Source organism: Lynx canadensis, chromosome C2 (genome assembly GCF_007474595.2).
Source record: "Lynx canadensis isolate LIC74 chromosome C2, mLynCan4.pri.v2, whole genome shotgun sequence".
NCBI lineage: Eukaryota > Metazoa > Chordata > Mammalia > Carnivora > Felidae > Lynx > Lynx canadensis.
The window spans coordinates 90,619,017-90,640,663 of NC_044311.2; the positions used below are offsets into that span (position 1 = coordinate 90,619,017).

At 40.4% G+C, this 21,647-nt stretch overlaps 2 protein-coding genes across 4 annotated transcripts in view; one reads left to right on the forward strand and one right to left on the reverse strand.

Annotated features, from left to right (window-relative positions):
* The window catches only part of SLC49A4 (solute carrier family 49 member 4), an 86,037-nt gene extending 77,622 nt beyond the window's left edge, over positions 1–8,415 (reverse strand). Inside the window, exon 1 of the mRNA XM_030330541.1 lies at positions 7,688–8,415. Within this exon, the coding sequence (XP_030186401.1) occupies positions 7,688–8,039 (352 nt within the window). The 5' untranslated portion in view covers positions 8,040–8,415. The remainder of the gene's footprint in view (positions 1–7,687) is intronic.
* Positions 8,416–9,176: 761 nt separating this feature from the next.
* Positions 9,177–21,647, forward strand: part of HSPBAP1 (HSPB1 associated protein 1) — a 57,662-nt gene continuing 45,191 nt past the window's right edge. Inside the window, exon 1 of one of the 3 annotated variants that reach the window (XM_030330537.1) lies at positions 9,177–9,612. In XM_030330537.1, the coding sequence (XP_030186397.1) occupies positions 9,549–9,612 (64 nt within the window). In that variant the 5' untranslated portion in view covers positions 9,177–9,548. The remainder of the gene's footprint in view (positions 9,613–21,647) is intronic. The other 2 variants (XM_030330538.1, XM_030330539.1) reach the window with 2 other exon arrangements.

Below are 21,647 nucleotides of genomic sequence, written 5' to 3' on the forward strand. Positions count from 1 at the left end.
TTTTAAAGGAGTAGGTATTTTAGCTTTATACGTCCAATATGAAATTTCCAATTTTCAAATGCAAGTTGCAAAAATTCTAACCTGCTCCTATAAAGATTTTTAAGGTGATAGACCACTGCTTTAAATTTTCTTGAAAAATGACAACTAGCTAATTATGTATTTGATCTTATAATCAGGACAAGCTAATGCTTGTTATATGAGGTGGTTCTTTTAGAACACTTTGATAATACAATAATGGTCTTTTTATTTTTCTTGACTTATCAGATGGCTTTCAATTCATAGAATGATACAGTTTAAAAAAAGCTTTAGAACTTTATAATATTGATCAGATAGCTTTTCCCTTTCTACCTCAAACAAAATAAATTATTTTAAAAATGTGTGCCAATGGTCAGTCACATGGATAACAAGGTAAAAGAGAATATAAAAACATTAAAATAAGATAACCAAAAATACACACAATATTCTAGCTATGGCAGAATAATATAATGGGACTATAAATTCCTATTGTTCAAATGCTGCATTTTTTTTTTTTAACATTTATTCATTTTTTGAGAGACAGAGAGAGAGCACAAGCAGGGGAGGGGCAGACACAGAATCCGAAGCAGGCTCCAGGCTCTGAGCTGTCAGCACAGAGCCCGATGCGGGGCTTGAACTAATGAAATGCGAGATCATGACCTGAGCTGAAATCGGACGCTTAACAGACTGAGCCACCCAAGGGGCCCCTTGAATGCTGTATTTCTGTTAAAACTAAACTAATACCACCTTGCTGTTTGTGGCAACCACATCACACAGGGGGCTCTTACCAAGTATGTGGGAAAAGGGATGACATTTCTTCCAATTTCTCCTAAATTCAACACTTCCTTGAAGCCATTTCATAGTGAATAGACTTAATGCAAATTTTTTAGTGCAAATGTTTCTTTTTTCCAGATCTTTTTTTTTTGAAAGATGGGAGATGGTTAAGTATTTTGGTTTTCAAAGGGCTTTTCTGTTTTAAGGTGTTAAAAACAAGACAACAGGCCAAAAATAGAGTTGCTCATGCAAAGCCTCATGTCAGCAAACTAAATGGACTTCATTATTTTTGGTTCTCCCAGAAATGGATCCCTAATCTAGTCAACCAGTGCTAGTGAGTTAACCTGCCTGACAGAGAGACCCCTTCTGTCCCCTTAAGGAAGACGACCTTGCTACAACCAATCCAACTTCCTTTGCTCCATTCTGTGTATAAAAGTCTTTCATTTTGTACAGCTCCTTGGAACTCCTTTCTATATGAGCATATATGCTCATATGCTATATGAGATCCTGTCTGATTCATGAATCATTGAATAAAGCCAATAAGTATCTTTAAATTTACTCAGTTGAATTTTGTTTCTTAACCAAGGAAATTGAAAGTCAACAAAACTATAATTATGCAGATTAAACATAGCAAGGAAAATAAACGAGATCTGCATCAGGCACACACATGCCACACTGAGGATAATGTGTGATATGAACTGAGTTAGCTTTATGATATTCTTATATGATTTGAATATGATTAATACAACTTGGCAGAAGGAATACCATAGAAAATTGTGTTTCCCAGTAAGAAGTAATATATACATACTGTTCATTTACTGTTTCTGTTAAGAGAATGCAGTTTTTAAACACACATTATAGCCACAGGAAATAGAGTGTAATTAATAATAAGTACATTCATGGTCATAAACATGCTAAACTTGCAAAATGTTGCTCTTATACGGTTATATGGGGTGTCCTATGAGATACTGAAGAAAATTTTATAGATTTGGGACTAGAAGGCTTACCTGCTAAATGATATTTTTTTTTCTAAGTATTTGGTTTGTAATTAAGGTAAGCAGCCACCAAGTAAGCAGTGAGGCATTGTTTACGGCCATATAGTCCAAATAACCAGGCTTCCTATTATTACTGCTGAAGGTCAACACACTTTTCTACTCAATTATAGTTTTTATCAAATAAATGACAATATAACAGTTAAATATATACATTTTAGAACAAACAAGTTGTGAAAAGCTGATTATTAAAGCAATCTCACAGGTACCACTTGTGGCTTTCTTGCTTACCTTTTTTTAAATTAATTTTTGTTTTAGTGTTTATTTATTTTTGAGAGAGACAGAGACAGAGAGAGAGGAATGCAAGCTGGAGAGGGGCAGAAAGAGAGGGAGACAGAGCGTCCAAAGCAGGCTCTAGGCTCTGAGCTGTCAGCACAGAGTCCGACGCGGGGCTCAAACTCACAAACTGAGAGATCATGACCTGAGCCAATGTTGGACGCTTAACTGACTGAGCCACCCAGGATACCCCTTTTCTTGCTTATTTTTAATTGTTGCCAAGTATTACTTAATCCACCCCAGATGATGCTCAATTCCAAACAGAATGCTTTCTTTATCGCATTTGAATCTTGACAAGGCGGAACTCTATAATGTCATGTAATCAAAAAAGACATCAACTGATTTTAGGAAGGAGAGGTATGAGGACCCTAGGAAAATAGCTTATGAGACATCTAGTACTTTTACATAAATAAGTAGATACCAAGTGATTATAGTATTGGGATATGAATGCCAAAAACCATCTGATGCAAGGTTTTAGAACAATTTCAGAAAACCAAACATGATTGAAAATAAAAACAAATTCTATCCAAATATGGTACACAGACACTGCAGGAAGCCTCCTTCCCATAGATGAAATAACGCCTTTCACTGGGATCATATTTGGTATAGGAATGGCATCTCTACAAGTGCCTAAAAAATCAGGATGCAAAGTTGATTGGAAAACAGACACAAACACATATCCATGGTGGATGCGTGGGAAATTAATTATAGGCATAAAGTTCGTCTGGCAAGCCTGTTGTTCCCAGGCTCCACACTTTCAACAGCTGGGGTGAAGACCAGCTCTACTTGTTCTTGGTAAGACCCCCCAGGCTCCCTATCCCCAACAACCACAGCCTTGCCTCCCCAATCTGCTTTGGAGACCATCAGGAATAATCACATTGTGCCTGTTATTTTCTGCTTACATCAGTCATGAGAAATCTAAGATTCACAGGTCATTGCTATACAAATATGGCTTCATATATCCCCTAATCTGGCCTCATCTCTGTAGTGTCCCCAACTCCTGAAACCTTTCCACTGTGCCTTCTGGAGCACTCTGAATCCATGAATCAGTGGGATCCCTACATTCTCAAGCCCTTCTCCAAATGTCCTCTTCACCTTCTTACTCCCACCAAAACCCCTCTCCTGATGACACTGTTTCTCTAGCACTTCCAGATCACTATTACTCTCTCCTCCCTAAAGCTCTGCAGTCTCTTTCCTTGATGTTTTTAAGATTTTCTCTGGTTTTAAGCAACATGATTGTGATGTGCCTCAGTGTAGTTTTCTTCATGTTTCTTCTGCTAGGATTCTTGTATTTCTTAGAGTTGTGGGTTTATAGACAGGGAATTTTTCTGCCATTATTTCCTCAATTATTTTGGCCCTCCCTCATCTCACTCTATGCCCTCTCCCCTTACTCTTCTCCTTCTGGAACCCTAATTACACACATATTAGGTCACTTAAAACTGTTTTACAGCTTACTGATGCTGGTGGGGTTCTTGTTCATTTCTTTTTAGTCTTTTTTTGCTCCCCTCTTTTCCATTTTGGATAGTATCTATTGCTGTCAAGTTCACTAATCTTTTCTTTTGCAATGTCTAATCTGTTATTCAATCTTATCCAGTACATCTTTTTTTTTTTTTCTTCTCTCAGACACAGATTGCATTTTCACCATAGAAATTTAATGTTGGTCTTTTTGTTTCCTGTGTCTCTCCTTAACATGTTCATGCTTTCTTCTGTCTTCTTGAACATATGTAGATTATTTAAAGTAGCTGATTTGATGTTCCTGTCTACCAGTTCTGTCGTCTGTACCATTTTGGGATCTGTTTCTATTCATTGTTTTTTCTCCTCTTTATGGGTGATATTTTCCTGCTTCTTTGCATGCTTGGTAAATTTTTATTTTGATGTCAGGAATTCTAAATTTTACCTTGTTGGATGACGGGTTTTCTTTTGCACTCCTTTAAATATTTGTGAACAATGGTGAGATATAGCCAAGTTACTTTTGACCTTTCCAAGGAATACTTTTTTTGGTAAAGTTTATTTATTTTGAGAGAGACAGAGTACGAGCCGGGGAGGGGCAGAGAGAGGGAAAGAGAGAGAATTCCAAGCAGGCTCTGTGTTGCCAACTGTGGAGCCCGATGAGGGTCTCAAACTCACTAACTAGGAGACCATGACATGAACCGAAACCAAGAGTCAGTCGCTTAACCAACTGAGCCACCCAGATGCCCCTCCGAGACATACTTTCAAGCTTTATTAGGTGAAACAAAAGCATTCTTTACCTTAGAGTTCTTTTGTCTTTACTACTGAAACAATGCCTCTCTGAGTATTCAACCCAACCTCCTATGTATTTTGAGGTTTTTACTTTCTGGCTATTGGGAACATGAGCTATTCCCAGCCTTCGGGGAATTGTTCTGCCTGTTCTTTTTCCTAGTCCTTTTTCCAGTGTTTGGTAGTTTCCTCACATTTATCTGCAGATCAGTTATCAGCTGCAGACTCAAGAGGAACTCCTTGTAGATCTAGAACTTTCCATTAAGCTTTTTCCTTTCTGGTACTCTCACCCTAAAATTTCTAGCTAAGTTGGCCTCTTGCAATTCTAAATGGTCTCAACTTAGAAAAACGGCAGGAATGTCTGGACTCCCCATCTCTGCACTGCAACCTGGAAATGCTCTCCAGGCAATAAGCTGAAGCATTCATGGCGATCGCTGTCCTGCCCTGCCTTTTGTCCAATGTCTGAGAACTCTGTTTCATACACATTTTTTGTTTTTAGTTGTTTAAAATAGAAGGATAAGTCCCATTCCTATTACTCTATCATGGCCAGAATAGTCTTTGCTTTAATAATATTTTTTTATTAACTTAAAAAAATTTTTAAATATTTACTTATTTTTGAGAGAGCGAGCAAGCGAGGGACAGACAGACAGGGAGACAGAGAATCTGAAGCAGGCTCTGCACTGTGAACACAGAGCCCGATGCAGGGCTTGAACTCACAAACTGCAAGATCATGACCTGAGTTGAAGTAGGATGCTTAACTAACTGAGCCACCCAGGAGCCCCTGCTCTAATTACATTTTATTCTAATACTCAAAACTCCTTGCTGCAGTCCTCTATAGACCACCACACACCTGTCTCCAAGGCATTCACCCTCACCATTTGCAAATGTCTCGGCTCACTCTTATTCCTTGTGACACTACTTTTTCATAAATCTGGTGATTTTGATATCCACTAGATGATCATTTCAATATGCTGGCCTCTCAGTCCCCTGACTTCATATTCCATGATGGTGTCTTCTACCCTACACCTCAGCAGTCTGTTTTCTTGCTTATACTCTGACCTTTACTATGATTGCATCCATGACATCATCTCAATTTCAAGCATTCCATTCTTCAACCATGACCTCCTCTCTTTCTCTTTTGCCCTGCTTTATATTTCTCCATAGCAATTATCTGGATAGCAATGCCATCTGGCATACTAAATATTTAATTTTATTGTTTGTTTGTTACCTAGACCTCATTAGAATGTAGGCTCTGGGAAGGCTGTCTCCCAACACACATTTGGGTACTATCTCATTCTTAAAATTTTCTTCACTTGGCTTCTAGGGCACACTTGCTCTTGGTTCTCCTATTATCTTACTAGCTGTCCTTTTTTGTCTCTTCTCTGAATGATGAAAAGTGGTGAGAGGGTATAAAACCCATCTTAGGAAGATAACCAGTCTTCTCTCCTAAGCTGACTGGGACCCACAGTAGCAGGAAGGCCAGACAACTATCTACCCTCTATGGAGCAAGGTATTTTAGTGCCCAAGGATGGCAGGAACTTACTTTCTATGTACGTAGATAGGACATCTGCGGCAGGACAGGCAACATATGAAAGTATAGCAGCTTTCTCTTACTGAAAAGGAAAACCACTTCCTAAAAGAGAATTTTTAAATTTATATTTTATAGCTTCAAGCAACGGCAAATACACATCTGAATTCCCCATGTGGTTACAGGAACTACTGAAAGAAATCCTAAAGTAACTTATTTTATAAGGTGAACAGGTAGTCCCTAATTTATCCAGCCACAGCTAGTTCATAAAATTATAATAAAAAAAGTAAAAATTAACATTCTTCTACCATAAAAACAAAGTTGGTTTAATTTAGAATATTAGAAAATGCTCCCGATATAAAGATAAATAAAAAGAAACAACAAAACAACATTTTCCCCTAAATTTAGCCAACCTAGTAAGGAATGACAGAGGAATTGTCACAGATTGGAGGAGATCAGTGAGAAATCATAACTAAATGTAATTTGGAACACTAGATTGAATCCTGGAACAGGAAGAAAAAAAAAGACATTGGTGGAAAAAGTGGTGAAATCCAAATACGATCAGTTTAAAAGCAAACAAATAAATCCAAACAAAGAAAACCTCCATTCATTACAAGAAACCTTTCCTGGATATCTAGCACACTCATCCTCTGCAAAAGTACCTAATCTGGAAGTTTTAGGCCAGTCAAGAAACACCTTCCAGGGCTGGACACCTTTTGTTCTTAGAAGGTTCTTCCTTTATTGCTTTGAGTTACATCCTTTTGTAACTTCACTCGGTTTCATTCTTCCTTCTAGAACTACACAGAGTAAGTCTAATTCCTCTTTTACTGGATCTTCGCGTATTTTATATTCTGCCTCAAGTTTCTTTCTGAAACATGACACACCCAGTTCCCTCAATCTTACACATTATGATATTTACATCCTTTATTATTCTTGTCATGCAACTTTTAAAGTGCCCCAGTTTGTCGATGGTCTTCTTAAAATTAATGCTCAAACTAAACACAGAGCGTACATACCAAGCTATTTCTCTTGCTTTGGCAACTATACTTATATGCCTAAAACTGTCCTCCTTTTCCATCAGTTACATCACATTGATCAAGAATCAGCTACCCACACCTGTGTAGTATATAATTCAGTCCTATGACCTCTTTTTTCTCCTCACAGAATCACGTGGCAAGTGGTAAAGTGAGATGTCTGTTCGGAGTATTCCTCAGAGAGTCTTCCTTCACCTGCCACGCTTTATCTGAGAGTCATAAATCTCAACTGAAACAACACCCTAGTCACAAACACACACTTTATAACTGCCTTTCACCATTTTAGAGAAATCAAAGCATCGGACAGGAGTTTTCCAACAGCCTTGGGCAGGTGTCATTTAGTATGCAAAGCCAACTCAATACTTCCTTATATCTGGGCATCATCGGTCTATTTTCTGACCTATCACCCACAACACCTCCCAATCCCTTTGAAGTCAAAGCATCAGTCATTTTTGTTAGGTGTAAAAAACATACATAGCACGTGCACGAGGATGCTCTGACGTCCACACTGTGCAAAAGCCTGAACATTTAGAGATCTCTTAGTCTCTGCTGTTGCATAATGGGCCTTCATGTAAACATAAATACAGAAGGCAAAGGAGCCTTGCCACATTTGTCGCTTTGGGGACGGAGGGTTCCTAGACGGGAATGGGATACCAGCAACACTCGGTCACCTCACATAACCCCTAAGACGAAGCCGAGGGCGGCGGCTGGCGGGCTCCGGCTCCCCCAGAAGCGACAACACCGGTCTGACGCAGCCCGGACCCCCTCACCTCTCTTGTCCAGGAGCCACATGAACGCGAAGCAGGGCAGGAAGCCAATGGGCCCCCACAGCACGAGCAGCGCGATGTCCCAGCTGGAGAAGCCGTAGGCCTGGCGCGCCGAGTTCTGGATGGGGCCCCAGGTGTTCCAGACCAGGCCCTGCGCGAACCCCAGCAGCGAGAAGAGCAGCAGCACCAGCCAGCGGCGCCCGTAGACCCGTCCGGGACCCGGGACCGCCGCGGGTACCCCGGACGCCGCCGCCGCCGCCGCCTCCCGGCTTCTCCAGACAGTCCCCGGCGCAGGCCCGAGTCCGGGCCCTAGCAGTGGCTGCCGCTCCTCCTCGGTGCTCCAGCCCGCGCCCATGACAACACGCGGCCCGCGGAGCCCCTGCCCAGCGCGGCCCCGGTGGCTGCCGACCAGCCCGGCGCGGATGCGGCAGGAGGAGGTGGAGGCCGAAGCTGCTGTGGTAGCCCTCGGCCTCCGGTCCACGCCTGGTGCGCCTGCGCCGCGCCAGCCGGCCTGGGGCTGGAAGGCGGGGCAGGTGCGGCTGGCTAAGAGGAGGCTAGGGTACCGGACTGGGGCAGCCCCCCGCCCCCACCGGGTGCTGGAGAGGCGGGAGAGAGAGTGGAGACTGCTTCCCCGAGGGAGGACAAGCAGAACTGAAAAGGCGGGAGGGGCGTGGCTGAGCCCGGGAAAGAGGAAACTCCCGGAGAAGCTTAAGAGGAGGTTGGGCAAGGAACCTGGGATCGCTGGAGGAAGTGCCGAAGTTTACATCACGTGCTCAATAAACAACTCTGAGACTTCTGATCACTTACGCTAATGCTTGCTTCTATATTGGGTTTATTGTTATTTTTGTTGGATTTCTAACTTCAGAAATGAAAGGGGATATAGGATAAGATTTAACGCATGAACCTAACTTTTCGTTTATTTTTTTTACATAAAGTACTGCCTAGTTTTATCAGCTTTTTGTTTTACTCACTGAGATTATAAATTAGGGAATTCCATTCATATGTATAAAAAAAGACACATATCGTTCAATCCTCTGCTTGTGAATAACAGGCTAGCAATAAAGATAGGTTGATTAAGACTAGGTTTCTGCTCCTAATCACTTAGATCCATCTCCAGTTATTACAATTTTGACCAGTGGAAAAGTGAGAAGGGTGGGGATTGTTGATGTCTTGATCAAGCAGCAGATTGTTTATTTCATTATACAAATCCAGAAGCCTGACAGCTGTCGGTTAGTAGCCTTGAAACCCTAGGTCAAGCGATTTGTCTTGTGTGGGTCGGGAATGAGTCACGGAGAACACAATTAAAGGATATTTGCCTGAGGTTCGTATTCCCCAGCAGCCACAAAAACCAGATGGAGTCAAGTTGCTGCCACAAGGGCAAGAGAGGTGGAAGAGAAGCGTGACCTCTCCTCGTGCCCAAAGCTAGTGAGCGCGGCTACAGAGTATGCGGAGGCAGAGCCACATTCCACGGCCCGGAGCCCCACAAAACGCAAACCATCCCCCAAACCTCCAATACTTTGGGTGGAGGAAAGCGCCAAGGCAGATAAGAAGGACCAGACTAAAAACAGAGGAGCAGAAACTAAGCCAGAAAAGACTACAATGAAAGAAGGTTAAGATCTGGGGAAGGTAAAAAGCGCTACTGACAGACCACGTGCTGACACTTCAACAACAAGGGAATCAAAACAAACCTGCGTGGCCCCGCCCAGCGCACGTCACGTGACTGCTGCGTGAGGGGTGCTTCCGGGAAGAGTCCTGCAGCTGCTACGGCGACTCCTTCCCGTCGTGCGACCCCAGAACCTGGGTCTTGGCCCTCCTTAGAACCCACTCCACTCCGCTCCGGTTTGGGGTTGGGGCGAAGCTAGCCATGGCAGCAGGCCCGCGGGCGACCGCTGACACGGCCCCTGCAGCTGGAGCTGGAGAGGTGGAAGGTAGGCGCCACGCTGAAGTCAGACCAAGAGTACAACCCCGTGCCAACTGACTCTTGCTGCCTCTCATGTGGCCGTTTGATTTAGCTCTTATTTCAGGTCTCTCTGGCCCTGCATTAAACTGTGAGGAAAATTATTATCTTTAGCGAACGTGGCTTTTCTCAAGTTGGGACATGAAGACTTGCAGTCATCTTACAGGTCCTGAATCCCCACATCCTGCCAGTGCTGATTTACCCACAAGGGTGGTTTGAATGGATTAAAATTAAATTTGTATAAATTTATATGAAATTAAATTTGTATAAAAATTTACTCTGGAGGTAAATGGAAGTATCTGGGACTTTTATGAACAGAGATTATGAGCTTTTGCTCAACTTCAGTGGAATCCTGCCTTAGATAACCAGTGAAGCTGGGTGGCCCATGTGCCTGAAGTCTGTGTTAGCTGTACTGAGTGATTTGCTCTGTGCCTGGTGCTCACTGGATGTAGAGACTTTTGACTGTTTATAATAATGCCTTTTTTCCAATTGAGTAAAGGGGCTTAGGAAGGAAAAGATTGACTAATATCTGATAACACGCATACTACCAGCAGTACACATTGGGTGAGAGCTGTTCCCGGGAGGAGAGGTTTCAGTGTGGAAATGCTTCAAGGAAGGAGTAGTTGCAGGTGGGCCTTTAAGATTGGATGAGATCATGACAAACTCAGGTGGTAGTGCTGGGGAATTGTGGGAAGACAGGGAGCCGGAAAACACAGGATGGGTGTGGTTGGAGATTAAATAGTCATGTTTTGCCTAGGGAGGAAAATGACTAATTTTGCAGAAGGAACAATTATAACTTCCTCCTAGTGTGAGCAGTCTCTTATCTTTATAAACTCCCTTATGTACCCCAAATATACAATTCTTGAACTTCATCTATACCTCCCCATCCATTGATCCTTCCATTTTCTGTCCATCTGTACCCCCTTCTCCAGTTCAGAATGCATGTTCTGTTTTATCATGATCTCTTCCTTGAAGATGTACTGTTCTGTTGCCCCTCCCTGACTTTTATTCCTCTGGTAAAACCCATACTCCGGATGAACCCAACCTTTTGTTTTCTTAGCACCTGCACTTATATGGCTCAATTTTTCTGGAAAAAGTCCTGGGCAAATTGATGACACTATAAAATGAAAATGATCAACTTCTTGAATATTCAGTCAGCATGGGCCTGAGATCCTCTGATTCTGTTTCTGTGGTAAGCTTACTTCTTCTAGTGACAATTCCCCAATATCCTTTCTTCATAACTTTCAGTGGATGACTTTGCCAGTCAGGTCAGTTCTGCGTCTATTTTGTCTACTTTTTTCCTCCTTTACTCTCAGACCCTTGTCCAAATCATTTCTCACCTACACCCTCCTATATCTTCAGGCCATGTGGCCCTGTTTTTTATCTTCTGCCCTTCCAATCCCTTCTCCACTCAGCAAAAAAAAAAAAGTGATACTCCCTTACATAAAATTCTTAAATGAACTCCAGTGCACTTACAATAAAATCCAAACTCTTAACCACGGCCTACAAAAGTCCTTGGTCTGGGCTCTGCTGATGTCTCCAGGAGTATCTGTTGGCACTCACTGCCCCCTCCTGTTGTCTACTTTTCACATAATTGGCTTCTTAATCTTCAGGTTTCAGAGTGTGTCACCACCTGAGTTCTTACCAGACCAACCTATCTAAAACAATCATTGTAGTTTTCCCCTGATTTCTAACCCTAGATGTTCTGTGATACAGCATCCTGCTTCCATCATTCACTTATTACAACCTGTAATTACTTGTTTAGTATTGTTTCCTCCACTTGACCTTAAGTACCTTGAAGGCAGGACCTACATCTGTTTTATTCATCACATATGCCCAAGCAGCAAGTACAATGCCAGACACATAGTGGGCCATTCATACATGTTTGTTGTGTGAATGAGTAAGGGAACCCTGCCAAGTCCAGAGGCAGGAGGAGAAAGAGCATGGCATGGTCCAGGAACTGAAAGAAGCTGGTATTAGAAGTGGTGAGAGAAGAGGGATTGTGGAGGGCACCTCGTACCAAGGAGTCTGGACTTTATGACAGTAGGAGGCTTTTTTTTTTTTTAATTTTTTTTATTTTTTTAAACGTTTATTTATTTTTGAGACAGAGAGAGACAGAGCATGAACAGGGGAGGGGCAGAGAGAGAGGGAGACACAGAATCTGAAACAGGCTCCAGGTTCTAGGCTGTCAGCACAGAGCCTGACGCGGGGCTTGAACTCACGGACCTCGAGATCATGACCCGAGCCGAAGTCGGATGCTTAACTGACCAAGCCACCCAGGCGCCCCAAGTAGGAGGCTTTTAAAGAGCTTTAGTTAAGGGAGTAACTTGATCCGATTTGGTTTTAGGAGGATCACTCTGCCTGAAGGGTGGAGGACAGATGGGAGGGAGAGAGACTAAAGGACAGGTACTTACTTTTAAGCCTCAGTTTTGTCCTCTGTAAAACGCATGATTATTGTAAAAAATTAAAGATAATTGTGGATCATCTAGCATAGTGTCTGGCAGGAATTACATGTTCAAGAGTGGTATGTTTTATTATTAATAAAAAGGCCTGGCACTGGTGACTGATGGGTGTTGAAACCAAGAGACAAGAAATTAGATCTCTGGAATTTTTCAGCCTGAGAAACTATGCAAATTAGGAACCTGAAGAAAAGGAGGTGATTGGGAGCAATGTGTACATGGCATAGAATTTAGGTAAGGAGAGATGATGCAAAAGATATCACGCATGCAGCTAGGTAAGAGGAGGCTTTTTTAGATGTAGTATTCACTTACCATAAATTCACCCTTTTAAAGTATACAATTCAGTGATTTTTAGTATGTTCACAAAGTTGTGCAGCCATTACTACCATAATTCCAGAGCATTTTCATCACACCAAGAACCCTGGTATCCATCAGTAGTCACCCTCAGTCAGACCCTCTCCCCAGCTCCTGGCAGTCATTAGTCTACTCTCTGTCTCTGTGTATATGTGCCTACTCTGGATGTTCCGTGTAAATGGAATCATGCAGTGTGGGGCTTTTAGTGTCTGGGTTCTTTCACATTGCATAATATTTTCAAGCTTCATCTGTACTGTAGCACAGATCAATACTTCATTTTTTTATGGCTGAGTGCTATTCCATGGTATGGTAATACCACATTTTGTTTATCCATTTATCAGTTGATGGCATTTGGGTTGTTTGCCCTTTTTGGCTACTATGAATAATTATATGATGAACTATGAATAATTATACTATGAACATTAATATACATGTTTTTGTATTAACATCTCTTCAGTTTTCTTGGGTGTATATCTAAAATCGGAATTGCTAGGTCCTAAGATAACTCCACATTTACTGTTTTTTTTTTAACGTTTATTTATTTTTGAGAGAGAGAGAGAGACAGTGTGAGCAGGGAAGAGGCAGAAAGAGAGACACATGGAATCCGAAGCAGGCTCCAGGCTCTGAGCTGTCAGCACAGAGTCCGACTTGGGGCTTGAACTCACAAACTGCAAGATCATGACCTGAGCCAAAGTCAGACGCTTAACTGACTGAGCCACCCAGGCACCCCTTCGTATTTAATGTTTTAAGGAAGCTTGTGATTCTTTTTTGTTTATCAACATTGATATTATTTTATTTTATTTTATTTTATCCTATTGTTTTCTTACTTTTTAGTTTTAATTACAGTATAGTTTTTTTTTTTCTTTTAATTGAATTCAAGTTAGTTAACATACAGTGTAGTATTGGTTTCAGGAGTAAAATTTAGTGATTCATCACTTACATGTAACACCCAGTGCTCATCCCAACAAGTGCCCTCCTTAATGCCCATCCCCCATTTAGCCCATCCCCCTACCACACACCTCCCCTCCATCAGCCCTCAGTTTGTTCTCTGTATTTGTCTCTTATGGTTTGCCTCCCTCTCTGTTTTTATCTTATTTTTCCTTCCCTTCCTCTATGTTCACCTGTCTTGTTTCTTAAATTCCACATATGGATGAAGTCATAGATTTATCTTCTCTGATTTCCTTATTTCACTTAGCATGGCATAATTCACTCTAGTTCCATCCACATTGTTGCAAATGGCAAAATTTCATTCATTTTGATCACTAAGTACTATTCCATTATATATACCACATCTTCTTTATCTGATTGTCAATTGATGGACATTTGGGCTCTTCCCATAACGTGGCTATTGTTGATAGCACTGCTATAAACATCAGGGTGCATGTTCCCCTTCGAATCAGCATTTTTGTATCCTTTGGATAAATAACTAACAGTGCCGTATTAATCAAAGCTCTGATAACGAACCTCATGAGTAATCTAATCTAGGTAGATTTAACAGTTTCTTGCTGATAATTAAATAATGCCATGAATGATAATAATAAAAATGTTTTGTTGATAACAGAGGCAATCAAATAAAGAGATGCAGAAGTGAACTACTCACTGAAATAGAGCTTCTTTAGAATAATTTCCAACAATGGTATAAAACTGTGCTGACTAAAACAGTAGCAACTAATTAACATGTGGCTCCTGAACACTTGAAGTGTGGCTAGTCTCAGTTAAGATGTCTTGTGTCAAATACATGTATTTGAAGACTTAGTTTAAAAATGGGTTATAAACTGTTAATAATATTAAAATATTGATAGTGTTTTAATATTGATTACATGTTGAAATGTTAATAATTTGGATATATTGGGATGAACAAAAAGTATTAAATTTAGTTTCACCTGTTTCTTATTTTTTAATGTAGTTATTAAAAATTTTAAATTACCAAAATAATAATAATAACTAGTTATTGCTGGGTCATAGAGCATTGTATTAACTTTTTGAGGAACCTCCATACTGTTTTCCAGAGTAGCTACACCAGTTTGCATTCTCACCATCAGTGCAAAAATGTTCCCCTTTCTCCACATCCTCGCCAATATCTGTTGTTTTGTGAGTTGTTGATTTTAGGTATTCTGACAGGTGTGAGCTGATATCTCATTGTGGTAAGGAAACTTGTGATTTTTAATCTTGAAGTCCTAAGGAAGTAAAAAAAAATCTAATGAAAATATGGATCTGCTCCCTTGAGAAAAGCAGCATGCACACTCATTTTGCAGGTGACTTCATATTTTTGTATTAGATCCTCAGAATCCTATCTGTGGAACTTCCAACCCCATTTTAAACTGTCATCCTCCCTAGAAACTCCACTTTGGGGTGACTGTTTATTGCCATGACAAAGTTAGTTAAATAAGGGTGCCTGGATGGCTCAGTCAGTTAATCATCAGACTCTTGATTTTGGCTCTGGTCATGATCTCATGATTGGTGAGATTTCAGGGTTGGTGACAGTGCAGAGCCTGCTTGGGATTCTCTTGCCATCTCTCTGTTCTCTCCCACTCGCGCCCACTCACGTGCCCGCAGGCACTCTCTCTCTCTCTCTCTCTGTCTCAAAATAAATAAACATTTAAAAAACCCAAAGTGGGGCGCCTGGGTGGCGCAGTCGGTTAAGCGTCCGACTTCAGCCAGGTCACGATCTCGCGGTCCATGAGTTCGAGCCCCGCGTCAGGCTCTGGGGCTGATGGCTCAGAGCCTGGAGCCTGTTTCCGATTCTGTGTCTCCCTCTCTCTCTGCCCCTCCCCCGTTCATGCTCTGTCTCTCTCTGTCCCAAAAATAAATAAACGTTGAAAAAAAAAAAACAAAAAAAACCCCCAAAAAACCCAAAGTAAGTTAAATAGGCAAAGTCCTACTGGGAGAGAAGGCTTTGCTTTAAATTTCATAAGGGTTATGTGAACAAAGGGTAAAAAAATACATACATTAAATACATGCACGTGAAAGGGTCATTGTGTTCTATATAATGATGAATATTGTGGGAGTCACAGGAAAGTTAATTTTTGGTGGGGTCTGTCAGGTTTTCCATGTAGAGTATCATGTTATCTGCGAAAAGTGAAAGTTTGACTTCATCTTTGCCAATTTTGATGCTTTTATTTCATTTTGTTGTCTGATTGCTGATGGACTTCCAACACTATGTTAAAGAACAGTGGTCTGTTACAACTGATACATGAATTCAGCAAAGTCGCGGAGTACGAAATCAATGTACAGAAATCGGCTGCATTTTTATACACCAATAATGAAGCAACAGAAAGAGAAATAAACTGATCCCATTCACAATTGCACCAAGAACCATAAAATACCTAGGGTAAACCTAACCAAAGATGCAAAAGATCTGTATGCTGAAAACTATAGAAAGCTTATGAAGGAAATTGAAGAAGATATAAAGAAATGGAAAAACATTCCGTGCTCATGGATTGGAAGAATAAATATTGTCAAAATGTCAATACTACCCAAAGCTATCTACACATTCAATGCAATCCCAATCAAAATTGCACCAGCATTCTTCTCAAAGCTAGAACAAGCAATCCTAAAATTCATATGGAACCACAAAAGGCCCCAAATGGCCAAAGTAATTTTGAAGAAGACCAAAGCAGGAGACATCACAATCCCAGACTTTAGCCTCTACTACAAAACTGTAATCATCAAGACAGTATGGTATTGGCACAAAAACAGACACATAGACCAATGGAATGGAATAGAGAACCCAGAATTGGACCCGTAAATGCATGGCCAACTAATCTTTGGCAAAGTAGGAAAGAGTATCCAATGGAAAAAAGTCTCTTTAACAAATGGTGCTGGGAGAACTGGACAGCAACATGCAGAAGAATGAAACTAGACCACTTTTTACACCATACACAAAAATAAACTCAAAATGAATGAAGGACCTGAATGTGAGACAGGACACCATCAAAACCCTGGAGGAGAAAGCAGGAAAAAACTTCTTTGACCTCAGCCACAGCAGTTTCTTACTTGATACATCTCCAAAGGCAAGGGAATTAAAAGCAAAAATGAACTATTGGGACCTCATCAAGATAAAACTTCTGCACTGCAAAGGAAACAATCAACAAAACTAAAAGGCAACCAACAGAATGGGAAAAGATACTTGCAAATGACATATCGGACAAAGGGTTAGTATCCAAAATCTATAAAGAAGTCACCAAACTCCATACCCTAAAAACAAATAATCCAGTGAAGAAATGGGCAGAAGACATGAATAGATACTTTCTAAAGAAGACATCCAGATGGCCAACAGGCACATGAAAAGATGCTCATCATCACTCCTCATCAGGAAAATACAAATCAAAACCACACTGAGATACCACCTCATGCCAGTCAGAGTGGCTAAAGCGAACAAATCAGGAGACTGTAGATGCTGGCAAGGATGTGGAGGAATGGGAACCTTCTTGCATTGTTGGTGGGAATGCAAACTGGTGCAGCCGCTCTGGAAAACAGTGTGAAGTTTCCTCAAAAAATTAAAAATAGACCTACCCTATGACCCAGCAATAGCACTGCTAGGAATTTACCGAAGGGATACAGAAGTGCTGATGCATAGGGGCACTTGTACCCTAATGTTTAAAGCAGCACTTTCAACAATAGCCAAATTATGGAAAGAGCCTAAATGTCCATCAACTGATGAATGGATGAAGAAGATGTAGTTTATATATACAATGGAATACTACTTGGCAGTGAGAAAGAATGAAATCTGGCCATTTGCAACAACATGGATGGAACTGGAGGGTATTATGCTAAGTAAACTAAGACAGAGAAAGACAGATACCATATGTTTGCACTTATATGTGGATCTGAGAAACTTAACAGAAGACCATTGGGGGAGGGGAAGGAGAAAAAAAAAGTTACAGAGAGGGAAGGAAGCAAACAATAAGAGACTCTTAAATACTGAGGACAAACTAAGGGTTGATGGGGGGTGGAGGAGAGGGGAAAGTGGGTGATGGGCATTAAGGAGGGCACTTGTTGGGATGAGCACTGGCTGTTGTGTGGAAACCAATTTGACAATAAATTATGTTTAAAAATTTTTAATAAAATAAGTGTATGAAAAAAAGGAAAGTTAATTTTTGAGCAAACTTATTACTACCCCCTTATCAGAAAATATTTGTCTGTATACGATAAACAGAAGACTGTTTAATACAGTAGGGTAGAAGACAGTCCTTGCCTTAAAATGACTTGTAAATATAGTTTGGGGGGAGGGGGAAGATGCAGATAGAATTGTAGTATAAGAATATCCATAAGGCAGGAAGCAATTAGTTGGGAAGTAAGTGTTACACATCTTAAGTGCTTTGGGGCTGAGAGAAGAAAGAAATGCAAATTGGATTGGTCTGTCCTTCCTAGACTAATATGAAAGTTTGGTATAGTTTGAATATAGAAATGAATGGAAGAGGCCATGTCTGGCAGGTGAGGCTGGTAGTGGAAGTGAGTGGAGAAAGGCCTGAGGCATGTAGGGGCAGAGGGTGGGGAGGAAGGTGAGGAGACAGACTGGTTCTACTAGAGTAGAATGGTAGCAGAGAATGCAGTTTGTGTCCTTTGAAACCAAACAAGAGCAGGGTGAACCAGAAATGTTGAAGTGAAGAAGAGGGAAATCACGAGTTTCAGTTTTCTAAGAATAATAGAGCAAAGCACCACAAAGAGTGAGGAAGTGGAGAAAGGTACTGGGGATTTGAAAGCGAAGAAGCTTTAGAATGGTTGCTGTAGGGATAAGGGTGATTAGGAATCAACTAGGGATAACTAATGTGTTGGGAGCAGAAAAGGAACCCAGTGGAGGTGAGCATGAACTTGTGGAACTGATCATTTGTTTTGAGACTGTTTCTGATTATGTTCAGTAGCTCATTATGCAGGAGAAAGCAAGTGGTTAGTTTTAATATTTGATATAGATTACTAAAAATGAGATGTGAATTCAGAAGACATTATTTAGCATCAGTTTATGCCAAACATTGTGCTAAGCTCTAGGGATATAAAAGTAACTGTCTTGCCTACAAGGATGTGATATATATATTTTTTAAGTAACAGCTTGAAAATTACTAAAGGCAAAACATGATCATATTGATAATCAAATATGTTGGAATCCTATTTGAAAATAAAGGGGACCTTAAAATGCAAAATGAAGAACTATGTTACTGCTATTATACTTAAAATTAATAATATTTTATTATTTAATAAAGATTATTTGTTTCCTCTTAAAAAGGAAAAAAAACAAACATTAGATGAATATGCAGAACATGGGATTCTTAGGGCAATGAAAATACTTTGTATGATATTATAATTATGGATATTATATTGATTATATTGATATTATAATGATGGTCATTATATTTTGGTCCAAACCTGTAGAATATACGACACTTAGACTGAACCCTAAGAGAAACTATGGACTTTGGGTGATTATGATGTGTCAATTTAGGTTTATCCTGGTAAAAAAGAGACAAAAAAACACATGTACCATTCTGGCAAATGATGTTGATAATGAGGGAGCCTCTGCATATGTGACAGGAAGAGGATATGTGGGATATCTGTACCTTCTTCTCAATTTCATTGTAAACCTAAAACTACTCTAAAATAAATTCTTAAAACATAAATAAACAAGAAACGACTTAATGTTAAGAATTAATTTAAATACTGAGTGTGAGATGTTACAGAATCATGCATTGTTTGAAGCTTTTCAGTAAAATTAAAAATTGTCATTCTTTGAATCTGATTCTGCCTTTCAGACTGAGGTTATTTTGTTTCTTTCTCTTGGGCTCTTGTTTTAATTGTTGCCAGGTTTATGCCGTGATGAAAAGAAGAATGTACTCTTAGTAACTCTTCTTCCAGTCCTTCCTGAAATGAGTAAAGAAAACATTTTAAATGGAGTTGGGAAGCCCTTAAGGGAGACCTCTCTTGCACATTTGCAGCTGTTATCACCAGCAGGAAGAAGGTAGATAAGAATTATCTTGATAAGGGAGGACACTTTTCACAGAGGAATTTATCTCCTGCTTTTAAAAGAAGGAAGATCTCTCCCAGTCCCAGCAACAGTGCACTAACCACCACTTGCAGCCAATGAGAAACCACCACAACCTCCAACTCTTATCCTTCTCCAGTGAACTTTTGTTCAAAATAACCCTTCCCAATTTCCTCCTAAAGTCAATTTGCTGGTCCTGAATTGTAATTCCTCCGCTATTCCCAAATAAGCTCATTTTGCTGGTAAAATAATGGGCAGTTTTAAGGTTGACATTCCCAAGGAAGTATCTTATTCCAGAGTTGCAGGGACTTGAGTTCTTATAGAACTGACACTTTTACATGACTGGATTTACTCTTCCTCAGTTGGAGATGCCATACTCTGTCATTTTTTTCCTCATTTTTAAAAGAGAAAATGGGGAAAGGGGGCAGGGGAGCTTAAAGAAAAGCAGAAGCTTCTATAGTCTTAAAAAGTAAAAGAGTTTCCATGCTAGAGCATATATATAATTCGTATGTAGCTAAAATACTTTATATTCAATAAGGACAAATATCAGATAAACTATATTGTTGAATTTTTAAACTGTACTGTTGGTTAAAAACAAATAACATGAAATTTATCATCTTAACAATTTTTAAGAAAGAGTACAACTCAGTAGAGTTAAATATATTCACACTCTTGTGAAACCGATCTCTAGAACTTTCTTCATCTTGCAAATCTGAAACTCTGTACCCAGAGTTTCCTCTTTTCTCCCTCCCCTCAGTCCCTGGTAACTGCCATTCTACTTTGTACCTATGAATTTGACCATTTTAGGTACCTCATGTAGGTAGAATAATGCAATAGATGTCTTTTTGTGACTGGCTTTTACTTAGTGTGGTGTCTTCAGGCTTATGCATGTTGTAGCATGTGACAGGATTTCCTTCCTTTTTAAGGCTGAATGATATTCCACTGTGTGATGGATGTTTGGTTTGCTTCCACCTTTGGGCTGTTATGAATAGTGTTGCTATGAATATGGATGTGCAAATATCTTTTTAAGACTCTGCTGTTGAATATTTTTATGAATAGATAAATAGCCATTTTATTTGGAAATATGGAAAATTTACTTAGCGGAATCAGAAGAGCTAGATGGAAATATTTTGATAGAAATTTTGAAGATAATTTTGGAGGATTTTAAAGAACGTTAGTCTTGGGGCGCCTGGGTGGCGCAGTCGGTTAAGCGTCCGACTTCAGCCAGGTCACGATCTCGCGGTCCGGGAGTTCGAGCCCCGCGTCGGGCTCTGGGCTGATGGCTCAGAGCCTGGAGCCTGTTTCCGACTCTGTGTCTCCCTCTCTGTCTGCCCCTCCCCCGTTCATGCTCTGTCTCTCTCTGTCTCAAAAATAAATAAACGTTGAAAAAAAAAATTAAAAAAAAAAAAAAAGAACTTTAGTCTTTGAGACGCTATTCTTTCTAGTATCAACTTCACTTAAAATATAGATTTGCTTTTCCTTTAAGTTTTGGACCAGTATAACTTTTGAACTTGTAAGTCTTATTTATGAGCCATTTTCTGGCCCTAAATGGATTTTCTGGCTTTGCTGGGCAAGAGTCACAAGTGGAAGAGGATGGGAAGAAAAGGATGGGAGGTATCCAGCATGTAACTGTCTCTTGTTCCCAGGCTGAAATCGCTTGGGTGTTTGCTACTATACCAAACAGTGGTATTGGAAAGATTATGCCATAACAGCCTCAATACTTCTATTTATGGTTTCTTCAGTGGCACCACCTGCTAGACCTTGAAATTCAAACGGTTTATGACTAGTTGCCATTTTAATTAAGCATTTTATTAACTTGCAATAGAATTTTCTTCATTTGTATTGCCTTTTTTTTCCCCCTTAAGTAGGCTCCATGCCCAGCATGGAGACCGATATGGGGCTTGAATTTACAACCCTGAGATCAAGACCTGAGCTGCAATCAAGAGTCAGATGCTTAACTGACTGAGCCACCCAGGTGTCCTGTATTGACATTTTTTTTTTTTAAGTTTATTTGAGAGAGTAAGAGGGCAAGCGTCCAAGTGGGGAGGGGCAGAGAGAGAGAGAGAGAATATCCCAAGCAGGCTGTCAGCACAGAGCCCTACTTGGGGATTGAACCCATGAACTAAACTGAGATCATGACTTGAGCTGAAATCAAGAGTCGGATGCTTAACCAACTGAGCCACCCAGATGCCACCCCTGTGTTGACATTAAAAAAAA